This window comes from Oratosquilla oratoria, chromosome 4, assembly GCF_046742065.1.
Source record: "Oratosquilla oratoria isolate Oo_2021 chromosome 4, ASM4674206v1, whole genome shotgun sequence".
NCBI lineage: Eukaryota > Metazoa > Arthropoda > Malacostraca > Stomatopoda > Squillidae > Oratosquilla > Oratosquilla oratoria.
Genome location: NC_134780.1, coordinates 44613889 through 44632404, shown reverse-complemented (window position 1 = coordinate 44632404; position 18516 = coordinate 44613889). Strand labels below are relative to the sequence as shown.

The 18516-nt window shown below is 38.1% G+C and overlaps 1 protein-coding gene across 5 annotated transcripts; it reads left to right on the top strand.

The window, feature by feature from the left end:
- Positions 1-918: 918 nt before the first annotated feature.
- Positions 919-17621, top strand: LOC143024835 (diphthamide biosynthesis protein 3-like). Of its 5 annotated transcripts, XM_076184109.1 has the most exons (5): positions 927-1000; positions 2283-2474; positions 6315-6499; positions 7786-7855; positions 12799-12937. In XM_076184109.1, the coding sequence occupies exons 3-4, from the start codon at positions 6317-6319 to the stop codon at positions 7852-7854; spliced, it is 252 nt and encodes an 83-aa protein (XP_076040224.1). In that variant the 5' UTR covers positions 927-1000; positions 2283-2474; positions 6315-6316; the 3' UTR covers position 7855; positions 12799-12937. The 5 variants fall into 5 exon arrangements, with proteins under 5 accessions (XP_076040221.1, XP_076040224.1, XP_076040223.1 ...); XM_076184106.1 differs by lacking the exon at positions 2283-2474 and having other exon boundaries at positions 919-1000; XM_076184108.1 differs by lacking the exon at positions 2283-2474 and having other exon boundaries at positions 960-1089.
- Positions 17622-18516: the final 895 nt, after the last annotated feature.

Sequence of the window (18516 nt, the reverse complement as noted above, 5' to 3'; positions counted from 1 at the left end):
GTATCCCAGAATTAACTAAGTGGGGCGGTCACTTAGATTAACGAGATAAACACCATATGAGGACGGAGCCTTTATTTGTACGACGTTTCGCTTATTACAGCTTTTTCAAAGTCGTATAAATAAAGGCTCCGTCCTCATATGGTGTTTATCTCGTCAATCTTGTCGGCAAACTGCCACTTTTAAGGGCACTTAGATTAAACTTACACCGTCAGCATTACATATTAAAAGGGTTCGGAAAATTTGTCGGAAGTTATATTTTCCACAGGTCACAAAATTCAGAATCGCAAGAAGTACAGCGTCATGGGCAAAGACAAGGTCTTTGGGCTAAACATTGCCAATTGATGCTTTGCTCACTATCAAGTCCATACAGGTGTTGAAAAGTATTGGGGCAAGGACTACCTTGACTCCTGAATTAACGAGAAAGAAATAGGATACGCTTCCTCCATATTTCAGAGCGTTTATTGTCCTAGAGTATTAGCAAGATCCAGACAACATTCCAGAACCCTTCACAATGCACCAAGTCAAACTCTTTCATGAAATTAACATGGGCTGAAAGAAACCCATGTTGAGACTCCTCGCGTTGGCGCTCCAAATGAACATGAAACTCTTAATCCGACCAGCTGTTGACTCGCCAGATGCTCAGGCATTTACAACTTAAGAAAATGTAAACAAAAATATGCCTACAACAGGTGGCCGAGCGGCTAGCCCTGCACATTGTACAGTACAATGTAATACTTTAGGTTCCCTTTGACTTTCCAAATAGGGACGACCAGTCCCTTTTCCAGTATATAAACACAAGTTACACGATAACAATCTTTTTTATTATTGATTATTAGATGTAGATGTCCATATACTCGACATAAAACATTACTGTTAAAATGTATATAATATGGTCTTACGGAAAATATGGTTAAAATAACTAGTCGACAACATATGATGTAACCAGTAGTTTCACCAAGTAAAGGTGGAAGTGGAAAGGCATGAAGAAATGAGGTGACAGGTACATATGATAAATAGTTAAGATTTAAGAAATGACACAAGAAAAATGAAGTGAAACAAAGATTTAAAATACTTTTTGTTTGCTCTGAAGTAAGTGGTGATGACATAGTGGCGAAACTTGTGCAAAGAATACATAGTACAACTGGTGAACGTTGCCGTACTAGAATTTCCATAGCACGTGTGAATTTATATTGATATGTAAAGGCAAGACATGAGAAGTGTAGCGGTATGTTTTGTAATTTTTGCATTAGCATGGTGACATAGTACATTAATATGTATTATTTAATAAACAGTTAATTAGGTGGTAGGTTTCATAGCGGAGAAAATTTGACAGCATATCAGTAAAAATAAATCATGTAATTAACCCTTTAACTTCTTCACTATCACGTGTGATAGCATAGCCACCAGAATATTGTACCCAATGATTGTGGTGTATTTGCGATTTATTGTTATGGCATCTGATGCAATTAGATTGAGTGGTCAAGATTAATTATTTAATCCTAGAGATATTGCTGCATAACAAATGCCAAACCTATACTGTATATTGATACAAAATTAAATATTAATTTGGTGATTTAAAGTACATAAATGTAGTATCTGTTTTTCTTGGTGGAAACCAATAAATAAAATTGCTAACCGTGATGAACCACTGGAGCTGCAATGTGAACTTTGAGGTACCATGTTTGTGTTGTCTGCCCTGTCCCATACAATATCATATCATGATGACGATGACCCTGATGACCTCTAGGAATGCTAAAAGCCTAAATGCATACCCCATAGCATAGGAGGTTACGTTATGTTAGACTAGACCAATTTATTAGGTTTCCACTAGTTTTTTTCCACAAACAAAAACAAACGTGAAATGTTGAAGCTTGCCAATGTCTAAGTTCTCGCTATTGTAATGCTTTTAGAGTAATTTTTTTGTATTGATATCCACCAATAAAAATGTATTTTATGTTGATGTATTATAATTTACAAAATATTTTAATTTTCTATTGCTATATCATTTAGGGGTGCACTTCTTTAGATTTACCTAATTCTTATTTAAATTATTGTATAGCTTTTATTATGGAGTATTTTGAACTCGATGAGTACTGCAAATTAATAGTAATGTCAGTAACTACTTTTAAAAGGTGTTTTTTTTTATGTTGGGGGGAGGGGGGCCAGGATGTAGCAGAGAACAACCCATCTGCATGCATGTAACCCAGCCTAACCTAATCTGGTAATTATAAAGATGTTTCCCCAGAAAAAAAATACCTTTTCCATTGCTTTCCATTGGTCAGCTTTCAGCTTTCTCGTTGCACAAAGCATTGTGTGGAGGTACTGTATATAGCTGATGATTGATGCTGGTCACAGAGGAGGATAGAGCCATACCACCTGGATGAAGAAAACATGGACAAATGTTTGTTCTTTGTGGGCATTGAATTCGCCTTGTTTCCCTGGCAGCTTCACCTACTCCTTAACATCTTTGATATGTGGGTATGGTATTCTGTATTGCAGCCCCCCCCCCCCACCCTCCCCAAAAAATGCAAAAAAAAAAAAAAAAAAAAAATTATACTGCTGTTACTATTTATTTGTTCTACTTATGCATAGGATTCACAATACTCAGAATAATGGTTATCTGATGATATAGATAGGAATTGTATCTGTGAGACTGTCAAATAACTTGTTGAATATCCAATAATGATTGTAGTATGATAAGATCATGCTAGTTACTAAGATGATTGTCATTTTGTGTTCTATTATGAGATGAACTTTATAAGAAAAAATGTGAAGTAAGAGTAACATTTCCTAAAGGTCAGAATACAATAATTAAATTATTTTTCTAAACCACCCATTCCCATTTAGAAATGGTTTTGTTAATTATCCCAGTCAATTCCACCATTGTAATGGTCATATTTTGATTAAGATGTGCAGTTAAGAGTAGATTTCCAAAGATTTCCTAAGGCCTCTTTGATGCGCATCCATTCTATTAGAAAATGTCGCAGAATTTAATTGAATCTCAATAAGAGGAGTTAGATAGTGGAGTTTGTTCATTACCTGTCCATCCATGTATAGTTGAGCCCATAAAACGACACCAAACATCAAAAGATGATCAGAAAATGACTGAACAAACTGAATTTGACCTTGGTGATAATGATGATGAAAATGGGAAGTTTGATCATAGTAGTGGAGAAAGTTGGAACAGGATCAGGAAGAGGAAAACAAATGATACAAGGCAGAAAGAATAGGAAATACTGACTGGTATGTCTAGGGATAGGATTAGCTTAAGGCAAAACTAGATCATTTATCTTGTTTTTAGAGTTTACCTAACCATTGAATTGGTGCTGTGGCCATAGGCTTAACCATGACTATTCACACATCCCCCACCCCCATGGCTGGGCTAGGGTGGGTTGGGGGGGTCTGAGGGATAGCCATAGGCCTAAGCCTTGTGTCAGTCATTACAGTCTCAGTCTCATGTCACATAGGCATAGGCCAACAACACAGATCTTAAATCTTCATGGTCTATTGTAAGACCTAAGATTAGACATATGGCATATTTGTGTAGGCTGTCATGCACATTTTGTGAATATGCACAGATAATGAATGTTAGAATGTGGAGCATTAATGAATTCACTATTGGGCACATATAATGAATCCATTAGACATTCACATATATAAACCTAACTGTATCTAACCTAATCTTATTATGAATCTCCATAATGTGTGTGTGTCAAATGGATTCATTGTTGGTGCTACACATTTGATGAATATTTGTAATCTGTGTAGATTCACAAAATGTGCATTACATATGGTACCTGGGCTAGTCTATTGGTTGGGGGGGGGGGGGAAGTTCTTGTGTGTGTGGAATGCCCCCAAAGTTGATCTTCAGAATCATGGACAAGACCATGAAAGATGACAAAGTGTGGATAGACTTTTGCTATCCTGGCAATAACTAAGAAAGTGACACTTTTTTTTATGTAGCCCTCTTGTATCCAAAAAAGATATAACTTGGATGAATGTATGTGGCTGAAATTGGCAGTCTTGCATAAAGAGAAAATTCAACTAAATTTGTGATTTTGATATAAAAATGATAGACATATATTGTGCCATACATGGGTCAAATTGGACTTTTAAATGATGTATCCATGACCAAAACGCTTAAAGAAATATTTTCCCATCCCTTTAATACCTTATTGAATATCCTGCAGTCATAGAGAAAGGGACTTTTACACTTTATAAGGGAATCTTTTGCATGAAAATTGTATTTATATATGTTAGGATACTATATATTAGCAGGGAAGATCCCAAAAGATCAGAAATAGGATGGGGGCAGATCAGCAGGTGTTGGAAACTGTCTTTTTTAAAAGGTGTGGAAATCCAAATTATTGATAGTGTTAGTTTTGTTGGTACATTCCTTAACCATTTTTTACACTCGACAACTACACAATAGATCATAATTTATTAAATTTTCTTGCAGCTATTCAATAGATTCAACATTAAACAATGGCGTGTAAACAGTGAGGTTTGACTACTCATACATCACACTTTAGTAGACTCCTGACGATAGCTGAAGCAGTTTTCAAAATGTAAACAGTCTATTCATAGTTGAAAAATAGCATTTTCGTTGCCTGAATTCAAGTTTTATAGTAAAAATACTTTGTGTGAACGATTGGCGATTGTTTTTTGTTTACTTTGCTTGGAGTTTTGAAAAAGTGTTTAGCATTGCACATTCTAACCTTTAATAAAACTTGGAAACTGTTCTGAAAAAATTGTAGGTCATATAATCTTTTATTATTGTATACATAATATTGATACATTTTCAAGGTTTTTTCATCTATACAAATATTGGTTACAGATTATGTATACTGTTAATCACTTCTTAAAAATCTTAGCTCCAAAGAATTATTCCAAAATGAAAAAAGAAAAAACATTACTGCTTTCTTTTTTATCATATATATTGTACAATGGAACCTTGAATAAAGAATTTAATAGATTTCATGACTCTTAAACTGAAACATTCGCTAACCAGTATAATTATGTACAGGAAAAATGCCTAAGCACCACTGAGCTGGAGGGATTGTATGCATAGGCATATGTATATGTTCATACTCCAAAGTATCATTCATTAAGAGAAAAATTGTTCACAAATCTTGTTCATTAACCGATTTATTCATTTAATGGAACATTCATTAATTTAATTTTAAATGATGTTTTGAAGCTTAGCAGCCCCTCTCTCTTCTAGTTTGCCTTTTTATTTGATAATACATATTTAACTTCTGTATGTCAGAAAATAAGGTTAAACATAGCACATATGGGGACAACTAGTATGACAAACTTGTCTTTATCAATAATTCTATAATTTGCACTTGGAATGTTATTAGTAGATACCATTCTTATGAAATTTTTACCACAAAATAATAACTGGGCTCTTGTAGCCAGTTGTGGTTACCTCACAGAAGGAGTGACGTACAACTGCTAGAGGCTGTACAGAGGTCCTATACCAAACAAATAGCAGAACTGAGGGACCTTGACTGTTGGGACCGCTGGAAGGAGCTGGGGCTATACTCACAGCAAAGGAGAGGGGACAGGTGCAGGGCCATCTATATCTGGAAGGTCCTAGAACAGAAAGTGCCTGAGCATATAGCCTTAGGACTTCTGCACCCTATAAACAATGAGAGAACAGGATGCAGGTGCAACAGAAGTATACTATCCAAAGTCCCAGTAAGAGTCAAGACCCTGATGATGTCCAATGTGGCACATGATGGACCTAGAATTTTTATTGTACAGTACTGTCCAAAAATGTAAGGAACATCACTGGTTGCCCAGTGAACAAAACTAGCCTGGACAAGTTCCTAAAATCTGTGCCAGACAAGTTCTCAATACTGGGCTATACCAGCAGATGTAGGACCTCAAAAACCATACCAGATCAAGTGGACATTCTGCATAGGGATGCCAGATTTGGCAACAGCAGTGGACCACCACAACTGTGAGGAAGCATCTTAAGGCATCAATAAGTAAACATGTGAAAACTATCATCAGTTCAACACTTGAAAGAACATAAAGTTTTTAGAGGTCATAGTATTGCTTCTAGGCTTCTCTGGCAGCTTCAAAACAGTAAACTGAAAATTAAACTTGAAAACTTGTTCCATACATAGGAGGAGTTATAGTGTCCGTTTTATAATTTTGTATACCTTTCTTCAGCATAGTAAAATGATAGACTTTTTTATGTTGAAGTAAAACCAAAGGTTTTCTTTAATAATGTTCTCAAAAACATAATTAGATATTGCCAGTGCTGTATTAAAAAAGCAGATTTGTTTTCTCATGCATTGCAGAAATGTCCGTCTACCACGACGAAATAGAAATAGAAGATTTTGATTATGATGAAGAGACTGAAACTTACCACTACCCATGCCCCTGTGGAGACCGATTTGAGATATCAAAAGAAGAGCTTGCCAGTGGGGAAGAGGTAGCCACATGTCCAAGCTGCTCCTTGATTGTCAGAGTCATTTATGATCCAGTAAGTAGACTCAAAAGCTCAAAGTGCTCTAATGGTTTAGTTTAACTTGGTATGGAGTATTTATTTATTTATTTGGCTATGTCCCTTATTAGGGGGAAGAAGTCCCTGTATATAGATAGCTTTATTTGTTTATTCATTAATTTATACATTTTTTTTATATAATTTTGTTATCTATTATTGGTATGCATTATTTCTCATAAAGACATTGATTCTGGTGGATACATATACTTGTAGCAAAAGGTCTTTTCCCCCGTACAAGGGGAATGGCTAGGATAGCCACAAGAGAGAAAATTCTTCGACTTTCTTGGGACCAGACACTAATGACCACAATTTTCATATTCATTTATATTATTTAAAATTACAACTCATACAGGCAACATAAAAATACATCTAACCACCTGAATATACAGAAACTCACCCCTTCACTTTTCATACGTGACCTGTCTCCTGCCCAAAGCCTTCCCCCACCTTCTCTGTGTTCAGTGCTACCCCTAATGCCTGTTTACGGCTAAAAGCAGGTCTGAGACAATGTGCCACCACATTAGTCTTTGTCCAAAAATTCTGCATGTCTCACGATGCTCAGGAACCTGTATTTCAGAACCGTCTTCCCCTCCTCAGTGTCCAACCTAGATTATAAATTCTTATTAACTCGACATAAACATATGAATAGGAAACCACCATCCACTTCCTCCAGTCTCTCCCTTAAAACTCACTTCCAATTTGCTGCCATTCTCTCCTCTTGTATGTCTCATGAACTTACGTTTACCTATATTTATCTTCGACTTCCTTCTTTCATGCACCTTCCCAAACTTTGTCACTAACTTCCTTAATCCCTCCTCTGATCCTGCCACAAGCACAGTATTATCAGCAAACAGCAACTGGCTTATCTCCCACATATCTCCATTTTCTTTAACCATCTCCAATCCCTGGCCCAAGAGAAATCTAGATAATACAATAAAGAAAGTGAAAAACTTAATGCTGAAGGCTCAGATAAGATATCACCCCCCCCCTTTCCAAGATATAGACAAATCAATAAAGAAGTTGAGGGCTGTTGCATGGTTTTATGGATTTTTCATTAAGTGAGGCCCAGGGCAACAGTTATTATTACTCATGCCATATAATACTCTTTGCTTTTATTCAGAAATAATCATAGTTTTCATGTTTCAACCAGTTATGCCTTTTCCTTTTTGGCTACCTCCCTTGTAAGGGGGGAAAAAGCCTTGGTATATGTATGTATCCTCCTTAGTTTAATATAGTAAAGCATATAAATGATATTACTTTTACAGGAGGACTTCGCTGCTTATGAAGAAGAGGAAGCTATTGCATCTAAAGATCAGCAGTTACTTACCAATTAAAGCAAGTATTTAGTGTAGTTATCAGATATTTTGATTGGTTCTGTAATATTTTAAATGTCTGGTTTTCTTGTTAGTACAAACACTACCCAAAGCAATGGGCAAATTATTGTAAAGAGAACAATGACAAAACAAAATTCTCTCTCTCTCTCTCTCTCTCTCTCTCTCTCTCTCTCTCTCTCTCTCTCTCTCTCTCTCTCTCTCTCTCTCTCTCTCTCTCTCTCTCTCTCTCTCTCTCTCTCTCTCTCTCTCTCTCTCTCTCTCTCTCTCTCTCTCTCTCTCTCTCTCTCTCTCTCTCTCTCTCTCTCTCTCTCTCTCTCTCTCTCCTCTCTCTCTCTCTCTCTCTCTCTCTCTCTCTCTCTCTCTCTCTCATTTCATCTATGTGCTTTTTTTTTGTGTGTGTATTTACCTAATTGTAGTATACAGGAAAAGAGCAATGCTCATTGGGTCTTGTCTCCTATTCTCTGATTTTCTAACATACCTAGACTCAAATTCATCTATATCTATAATTCAAATTCATCTATATCTTTGATTTCCATTTATCATATTTAGATTTGAACTCGGGTATTGTTTGAGGTTGGCCTAATGACCTTCTTAACTATTCCACATATTTGTACATCTAAATGGAAAACTGTATTTTGTTACATCCTTTCGACATGTCTTTCTTAATTTACTTCCATGACCTCTTAAAGCCCCCCATCTTTAATCAGATCTCTTCTGTTATCATGTCTCCTCTTTCTCTTTGGTCTTCAAAGTTGGTAGACCCAGTACTTTTAGTCTTTCCTCATATGGTTTTTCTGGCAAGCTGGGGACCAGTTTGGTTGCTCTTCTTTGTATTCTCTCAATCTTGCTTATATCCTTTACTACCTGTGGGTACCATACTATTGACATATATTCTAGTCTTGGACATATCAGGGTTTCAATGAGTTTTTTCATCAACCCTTTGTCCATATAATGAAACACCACTTTAATCCTCTGCAATAATCCATATGTCAGTCCCACAATCCTGCTATGTCTGTTGGGTGACAGGTTGTCTTTTATCAACACTCCCAAGTCTTTCTCCTCTTGCTTTTGTAATAGGTTCGCTCCCCAAGGAATAGTTGAAGGATGGCTTTTTGGAGCTACTGTCCTTTTCCAGTACTTTGCATTTTTTTTTATTTTTTTATTTAACGTCATTTCCCATTCTTAGCTCCATGCAAAAATAGCATCTAGATCTTTTTTGCAATATTCTACTGTCCTCATTTTTCACTCCTGAATTTTGCATCATCTGCAAAAATGTAGCTTTTTGTTCCTTCCATCATGTCATTAACATTGATAAGAAATATTATTGGTACAAGCACTGAACCTTGTGAAACTGCTCATTACTGCTCTCCATCTTGACATTTTTTCCTTTACTACTGTCCTCATGTATCTTTCCTTCATAAAGTCTTTAATCCATTCAGGTAGATTGGCTCTCAGTCTTCCAACATGCTCCAATTTCTTCATAAGTCAACTGTGAGGTACTTTATCAAGTGCATAATAGGGGGACAGTCACAGTACAATAATGTAGCATTATTTCTCTGTGTAAATATTTCCTCTATCACATTCAAAATGATGTGTGGCTGTGGTCTACAGGGCACCTCATATAGACCCTGAATTATCAGCTGCATGCTACTAAGCAGAGTTTACCATACAGCTACACATAGCCAATACCCCAGTTTGTTGTGCTTGTGTGATATAATGAGGTGAAAAGTGTTGAGGGATTTTGCATAGAACTGTGTACCTTTCATTTTAATGTGATGTTCTATGGGGAAGGTTGGTTTCCGTTGGCAGATGTTGTGCTTGGTTGGTTTTGGACTTCCTGTTATTTTCAGTGCTTTACTTCTGCTTTCTTGATTGTTGGGAACCATAGTAGAAGCATAGTTGGATATTATTCTCAAGAACTTTGTAGACAGTGACTACACAAGTGACTTGTATCACAGCATGGTCACTTCTCCTCAGAGTATTTCCAACCCTGACCTCTTCCACAATTGACTTATCATTTGTGAAAAACATCTAATGTATTACCTATATCTTCACCCCTCATTCTGGTAACTTCATCCACATGTTGGGTCAAAAAGTAATTACACTTTCACAAATTCTGTCCCAAAATCATCTGTTCCAGTGCTGGTAATGTAATTTTCTCAGTTTATCTGTTTAATGACCCATCATTCAGGAGGAGCCAAGAAAAGAGGGAGGGGCAGTGAATGGGAGTGGAGTATGTGGGGGTGAAATGGGTGGGAGTGGATGTATGCCTTTGACTTTGGTTACCTCCCTTGTAAGGGGTAAGAAGCCAGGAATAGAGAAAACAGAGCATTAGGTTCATTGCTAGGATGGTTACAAATAGAAGTGCAGAGGTAATTATCAAAGTCTATTTAGTGTTAGTTAGACCCATCCTTGACTATGCGGTACAGTTTTGGTCTCTGTCTTATAGAATGAACATCAATTCACTAGAATCATTACAGAGGAGAATTACCAAAATGATACATGGGCTCAGAAATTTACCTTGCGAAGAGAGGGTTAGGCACCTTAACTTACAATTCCTGGAAAGATGCAGAGTGCAGGGTGATCTAATAGAGGTGTTTAAGTGGACCAGAGGCTTTAACAAGGGTGATGCAAACAAGGTCGTCATATTAAGACAACAGGGCAGGACTCACAGTAATGGATTTAAATTGGACAAATTTAGGTTTAAGAAGGAAATAGGAAAGATTTGGTTTACTAATAGGGTGGTCAACGAATGGAACAGACTTAGTAACCATGTAGCGAGTGCTGAAACTATCAGTTATTTTAAAAAATGGTCAGACAACTTTATGAATGGGGATGACAGGTGGTAATGGACATGGAACTGCCTAGTGTAGGCCTTATGGTATCTTGCTGTCTCCTTCATTCTTATGTTCTTAAGTATCTGTGGCAAATTAAAATCTCCATTTAAAATCTTGTAAATTGCCTTCATCTCATCTCTCGCATTAGTTTCAACAGCAATTGATAATTTTCCTCCGACCTGTGTGGACTTTGATATATTAGGGTTAGAACAAGTTTTTTCACCTTGAAACAACCTCCAATCAAAATATTCTCAAAATCTTGGAAGGGACACTGAGAGAAATGTGTGAGGTCCAAAGGAACTTTGAAGAAGAGTAAGGTGCCATTGTTGTTAGTAGCACTTCTTGAAATCGTAAATGGCTAGATACTTTCCAGACAACCCTTGTATACTTATATATAGGATCAAGGGAAAACTGTTAAGGGCAGTCAAGAGTTTTTATGAAATAAGTAGAGTCTTGTAAGAATTAGAAATGGAGAAAGTGAGTGGTTTGAGGTGAAGGTAGGGGCTGTGTCAGGTATGTGTCATGTTGCCATGGCTGTTCAATGTGTACATGGATGGGGTGATGTGGAAGGTGAAGCTGAGGATAATAGGCAGGGGATTAGAAATGTCATAGAAAATGGAGAAAAGTGGGAGGTGAGCCAGTTGCTGTTTGCTGACAACACTGTACTTGTGGCAAAGTCATGGGGGTGATTAACCTCTTGAATACAATGTTGCCTGTGAACGTGTCATGAGCCACAAGTGGAGTGTACGAGGATGCCGGGGTCGGCATCCTGATTATATTTATTTTATAGCTGTAGCTGAGTGACCCCTGTATTCTGTGAACAGGCTTGATCATGTTTTCTGTGACATATTTATTCAGGGTGAAAGAGAATGAGTATAACATCAGTAACTTTATATTTTGTGATGTATGTATTGTGATGTATCATTGTACATCAGGCAACCTGATGTGCACATGAATATTTGACTTGTATTGAATTGGTTAAGGGAGTTGGTGACAGAGATTGGGAAGGTATGCAATATGAGAAAGTTGAAGGTAAATGTGTGTAAAAGTAAGGTAACGAGATGTACAAGGGTAGAGGATGGCAGTGAGTTGGAAGTAAGTCGGAAAAGTGAGAGGCTGGAGGAAGTGGATAGCTTCAGGTATTTGGGGTTGCATGTGGCAGGAATGGGGAGGAGTGGAGGTGGAGGTAAATTGTAGATTGAGAGAAGCAAGTAAATGCCATGGAGGATTGAAAAGTGTAATGAGAAATAGTCATTTGGGAATGGATGCAAATAAGACACTATATGAAGGGGTGATTGTGCCAACAGGTCTGTGTTGGGTAGACATGGAATTTAAGAGAGGCAGAGAGGAACAGTTTGAATGTGTTTGAGATGAAATGCCTGAGAAGTATGGTAGGGATTACAAGGTTGGATAGAGTGAGAAATAAGGGAAGGAGGAGAGCTGGGGCAGAAAAGGAGATGACAGATAGGGCTGATGAAAAAGTATTTGGGATGGTTTGGACACATGGAAAAAATGATTGAGGAAAGATTAGGAAAAGAAGTGTGGAAGGCAGAAGTGGATGGAGTGAACTTGAGGGGATAACTGAGGATGAGATGAATGGATGTGGTGAAGGGGGCGTTGAGGTAGAGGGGAATATATGTTGAACAAGGAAGGGAGAGAACAGGAGATATGGGTGAGTGGAAAATGGGTGTATGATAATTTGATGCAAGGAAGGGAGTGGGTGGGGGATAGGGGTATTAGGGAGTGGTTATGTGTGAATGATATTTGATGCAACCTGAAGGGATTTCTCCCCGTCTTCTCTTTATTCTTCATGAGGGGACGTAGAGGTGTGGTCGCCAATTAAGTGAAGTGGCCTTGCTGTGGATGTGCATGTCCTGTTGCATTGCTTCTGACCCATGGCAGTGGGTGGGATACAGGGATGACCTGTCATCCATGAGGAGCTAAGATGAGAGGGAGGAAAGGGTAGTGGATGGGAATGAAATGGGTGGGAGTTGGTATATGCCTTTTGACTTTGCTACCTAAAAAAAAAAAAAAAAAAATATATATATATAGATAGATATATATTTATATACTCTGTATGGAATTATAAGACTTTTTCTTTTTACAGGAATTTCATAACAATGAGTGCAAGAGGAAGAGGCGGTGGCAGGGGGCGAGGGAGGGGAATGACTTATGAGCAGTTGGGTGTACAGAAAGGTGAAGCCCTGCCAGAACGTGTTGTTGGTCCCCCAGAAACCTTCCCACCTTTGGAGTTTAGACCTGTTCAGCCTTCTCAAGAAAAGAGTCTAACAGAGGCTTACTTGTCGGTTGTGAAAAAAGACTTTAAAGAACACATGTTGAATTCTCAATATTTTATTCAGCCAGACGTGAAAAGATCTGACATAGAAAGATACTCCGATAGATACCAAATGTTCACCAATAAGACAGGAGGTCTTAATCTTAATTGGTCAAGGTTTCCTAAAGAATTGAGACCTGTATCGGTTGGTGTAAAAAGAAAGAAAGCAGGAAAGACTGTAAAACCGAATGTGAAAAAAGTGAGGTGGGCTAAAGAAGTCAAAGATGTTTCTCAGACCCTTGAGGAACTTGAGAAGAAAGAAGCGACAGTAGGTTCTGATGAAGAGGGGGAGGAGGAGGGTGAAACTAAAACGACTAATGAGGAAGAAATTGAGGAGATTGAAGGTGAAGTTGATGAGGAAATGGATGAGGGAACAGATTATGCAAATTCCTATTTCGATAATGGAGAAAGTTATATTGATGAAGAAGATGATGCCCTGGATGATGGAGGTGTTTATTAACAATTCATTATTATTTGTATGTGATGGTATTTGTCCTAAGATTGTTCACAATTTCATCATTTCATGCATTTGTAGTGTTTGTATTCATTTGTAAATTGATATTTACTCGTACATTGACCTTGAGACACTAACAGATGGGAATTGTTTGGTTCACATAATTCATTTTTTGTGAATTTACTACCCAATACCTAATTGTAGCATACAGGGTTGGAGGCTCATAAGGTTTTGTGTCGTATATATCATTTTATCAAACTTGATCTTGAATTGACTTGGAGTGTTGGCCTAGATTATTTTTTTTTTATTTTTCACACAGATTGTCATGCTTCCCAGGATCTTGTTAGCAACCAGTCTTCTTTAATTTCTTTAGTACAGTCTCTTGATATTATTTTATCTCTTACTAACATACCTTATTTTTTTCCATTCTTTTCTGATTGTTGATATCTTTATCTTGGATATCTTTGCACAAATTGCTAAGGCCTTATAGATGAGACTTTGTAAAAAGTAAATTATATTTCAAGAAACCTATATGTATCAGGGAGTTATATTTATTCTTTCAGGTAGATTTAAGTAATATTTCAAGAAGCCAAAGCAATGATAATTGGGAATGGAAGATAGAATGTCTGCACTAACTAATGTTTCTATATTTATAATATTTCAATGGTCTTGTAAACCAACTCCTTTATTACTTTTATTGATACATGAATGTGAAACTATCACTTCCACTTTGACAATTTTTAGTAGGATACACATTATTAGCTCCAGTTGAAGACAAATCACTTAGATTTGGGATTTTACCAACTGGTCATATCCATGTGTTCTTATGGATAAGTGTTTGGAAACACTTGTTTATTATGAGGTACATGTGTTGTTTCCGATATGTCATTATTGAACCTCTGGACAAAATTGTGGACTTGTTTGGATTCTAATCGGTTAATCTGTTTCCCCAGGTCTCTTTTGAAGTGACCCATGACTACTAATAGCCACAGCCCTTGGATCAGTCCATAAGTCACCCAGGAAAGGAATTTTGTGTTTTCTGTACACGGGGTGAGTGGAGAATGGTTGTGTATGGATGGTGTTGAGAAGCGTGGAAGGGAGTGGGTGGGGGATGGAGGTGGTGGGTTAGGGAGTGGTTATATGTGAATATTTTGATGCAGCCCAAAGAGATTTCTCCCTGTCTTCTCGTTTTCTGCATGAGGGGATGGAGAGGGCAGGTCACAGACTAAATAAAGTGATCTTGCTGTGGATGTGCTGTGTCTTGCTGCATTCCCTCTGAACCAGGGCAGTGGGCAAGCTGCAGGAATGACCTGTCATCTAGGAGGAGCCAAGAAAAGAGGGGGAGGGAGGGGAGGGGTAGTGAATGGGAGTGGAGTGTGTGGGGATGAAATGGGTGGGACTGATATTATGCCTTTTAACTATGGCTGCCTCTTATGTAATGAGGGAAAAGCCCTTGGTATATGTATGTATATATGAAAGGTGAGGGTGGAGCAGTGTGGAATGAGGTACTTGTGTCATTTATGTAGTAGGAAGTAGGAGTCTACTATAGACAGGCCAATTTTGTGCTGATCACACTATAATGATGGGCTGCACTGTGAAGGTGAAGCGTCAATGTTGCATTACTTTTGACCAGAGCATTGGATAAGGGATAGGTATGACCCTTAATCCACAAGGAGCTAAGATATTAGCGACAATTTTTGGGTGTTAGATGAGTGTAAGACCACCACAAGTAGGTACCTGTCATGGGTCCCTATCTGATTATTTTGTAATGAGGGATAAGCAATATCACTGATTTTTTTTTTTTTTTTTCCGTCTAGGTCATAGTTCTGGCTTGTGAAGGTAGATTTACATGGATTTGGTTGTTTATATTGTACTCTGCATTTTTTCTTTTCTTTTTTTCTTTATTTTCTGCATGAGGGAATGAGGAGGGAAGGCTGCTATGTAAGTGAAGCTGTGGATGTAGTGTGTCTTGCTGCATTGCTTATGACCCGGGGCAGTGGGTGGGAGACAGTGATGACCCTTCATCCATGAGGAGGTAAGATGAGAGAGAAACAGTGGGTGGTGGTTGGGAGTGGATGCCTGCCTTGACTGGTTACCTCCCTTATAAGGGGTATGTGTAGAAATAGACATATCTAGGGAACTTTTATACTGGGGATATGTTTCTAACTTTGCTCTCTGATATTAGCAATTCCTTGTTTATCTGTTGATGTATATTTAATTTCATAATTTTTTTATTGTCATTTTCTGTTTCTTTGGTGTATTTTGGCCATTTTGCCCTTGTATTTTTTCAAGTGCTGTGGTGGTCTTCATGGGGAAATGATCTTAGGGATCATAAATGGTTTCCAGTGTGAGTGGGTGAAGTGAGGGTTAGCTTATTGGAATGTTGGGATTTTGCTTATTGCTTGTGTTGAAATTATCTAGTCGTGTGTGTGTTGGAGTTCTCTTTTTCCAGGGGCTAATCTAGTTGAGTGATGTTACATTCATGTTGGCATATGAACAAGTCTTGCAGGTTTAATGGAATGGTAGGTCTTCACCAGTAAGTGGTTTTATTACTTTAGGGTGTTACTAAAACACATGGACTAATGTAAACACTAAACTGAATATAAATGAATACAGATGCACCTGCAGTTTTCAAACAGTTCTTTAGAACCATACTTGACTATACTTACACCATGGTTCTTAATAATTGGAGAAAAAAGATAAAACATGAGACACCATACAAACTACAAAATAAATCATTTAGAATTATAACAGAATGCATGAAAACAACAGAATGTGTAGCACTCGCCCAGGTGACCAAAGCCCCTCCTGGAGATGGGTTACACCTGCACGAGCTGGTGGCTGGGGATATTTGCTGTAGTTTGGCCCCCAACTCTTAGGGTTGGGGGTGGTCCCACAGTGAAGACACTGCAGCACCACAAACACAGCACAGCCGCTACACTACATAGCAGAACACACGCACACCAAGAAACATAAAAAAAAAAAAAAAATCCTATAACACACACAAATACTTTCTTCTCTTCCACCAGAACCACCAAATACCAGCCTTTGGAAACATATTCATAATCATATCACGCACTGGTCCATTAACACACTAAAAGAACACATTGCTGCATGCCAGACACCCTGATATCCATCCCTCTGAATCCTCTCTCCCATGAAAGGACAGAGTCCACCTGGCCAGACGGTGGTGTGGCCACCACCCAGCCCTTTTAAACTACTGGAAGAGACTGGATGACTGTATTGTAGACAACTGCCCAGGATGTAACACTTCACCCCATACTATTCAACACATGGAAGACTGTATTATACACAATCATGTACGCAAACAACACAACATACATTCTATAAAGGATTTGTGGGAAAACCCTGTTCTGGCCATGGTATTCCTTGGGAGACACAACTGCTTGGACAGACAGGAATGACAACAACAACAACAACAGAATGTGTACATACCTATCCCCTCTCCATAGAAGAACATCACATGAAAAGAACAGGCACACAGATCTATGCTATAGGTTGTTGCCATTCTCATTTCTTTACATCACACAAGTACAACCAACAAAAGAAAAAAAAGTACACTGGCAGTATACTACTCAAACATCAATAAACCTACCACATGCACCACACAGCACAAAAATGAATGTACACACAGATCACTGAATGAGCATGTAAAGACCAATCACGAAACTTCTTGCTTCATCAAACTCCTCCAGACATTAGCTGCACTGAAGAATTCCTTCCAAGAGAAGCAGGAACCAAATTAGCACGACAATATTCTGGTTATCGTCTAGCACTAAGACTACCAACACAGAATAGGCCAGGCCACAGAAACAGACTGCTTCAGATGCAGCCATCACAAGATACTAAACACATCCTGCACTGTCCCTCCATAGCAATACTTGGACAAGTACTTATTGCCAGTTTTTAGGAGCCATGAGTCTCCAAGAAAGAGATCTGGGGCATTGGATTGATTGATAAATAGCTGGCATAATTCTGATTTCAGAGAAAGATTGCATGTGTCAAACATGACAAAAATAATGACACATGGCAGTTCATTGAATGTACTTCACATTGGTATAATTACTATGCTCATATGTGGTACAACATTATTTTGAAATAAAAGCTACTTTAAAAGTTACCACATTGTTTTAATGATTAAAACCTTAACTTGTGCATGTTTTATAGATTTAAATTTAAAGGTCTCTTACAAATGATTTGCCATAGGTTAGCTTGTACTTAATGCCTTCTAGTAAGGTTTGGCTTCCCAGCAGCCTACTTTATGATCGGGGGTCATCCTGTCCAGCAGGGCTAGCCTTTACTATGAATTTTGTAATTACTATCTTGAAATTGACTTATAGGACTGGTTGACTCATAACTGCCCCAGATGCAACCACCACATAGAAGTGCAGAACACCACATGCTGCAATGCCCCACAAACAATCCTGTCAACAAAATAATATCTCTCTCCTAAGCACACTTGACTATACCGCAGCCTCAAGCAGGACTAATCTCTGGCGCTTGTCCTTCAAGCCAAAAATTTCATAAATCAATCGAGCAGGACTAATGGTCCTATTCGAGGCTGTTGCTGGATTTCTAAAGGCTGCAGGTCTTCTGCAAGAAAGACCTGGGAGCAATGGATTGACAGACTTGTTATAGACTACTGGTCTTTCTATTCTTGGACTGGTTAAGATGTAAGCCAGAATTTAGGGTATATCTTGTTCTGTATTGATAATACTGTTTGTATTTATTTGCCTGTGGTTGAAGGGCTATTCCTGCCACTACTCGTTGCCCAGATCAGAAGCAATGGGGAAAAACAAAAATGTCTCGTGCTAATATTCCTGCAAAGAATCTAGGCAGCATGTTCTAAGAGACTGCTAGGGTTGTCAAGCCCGTGACATATATTGAGCTTACCATTCTAGTTGTGTTTAGGTATCTCTTTGGGACCATATATCATGGGTAGGGTGGGGACATTACACATTCGTATTTAAATTCATAATATATTTTCATGGGGCATTCTACTCTACTCTCTATCA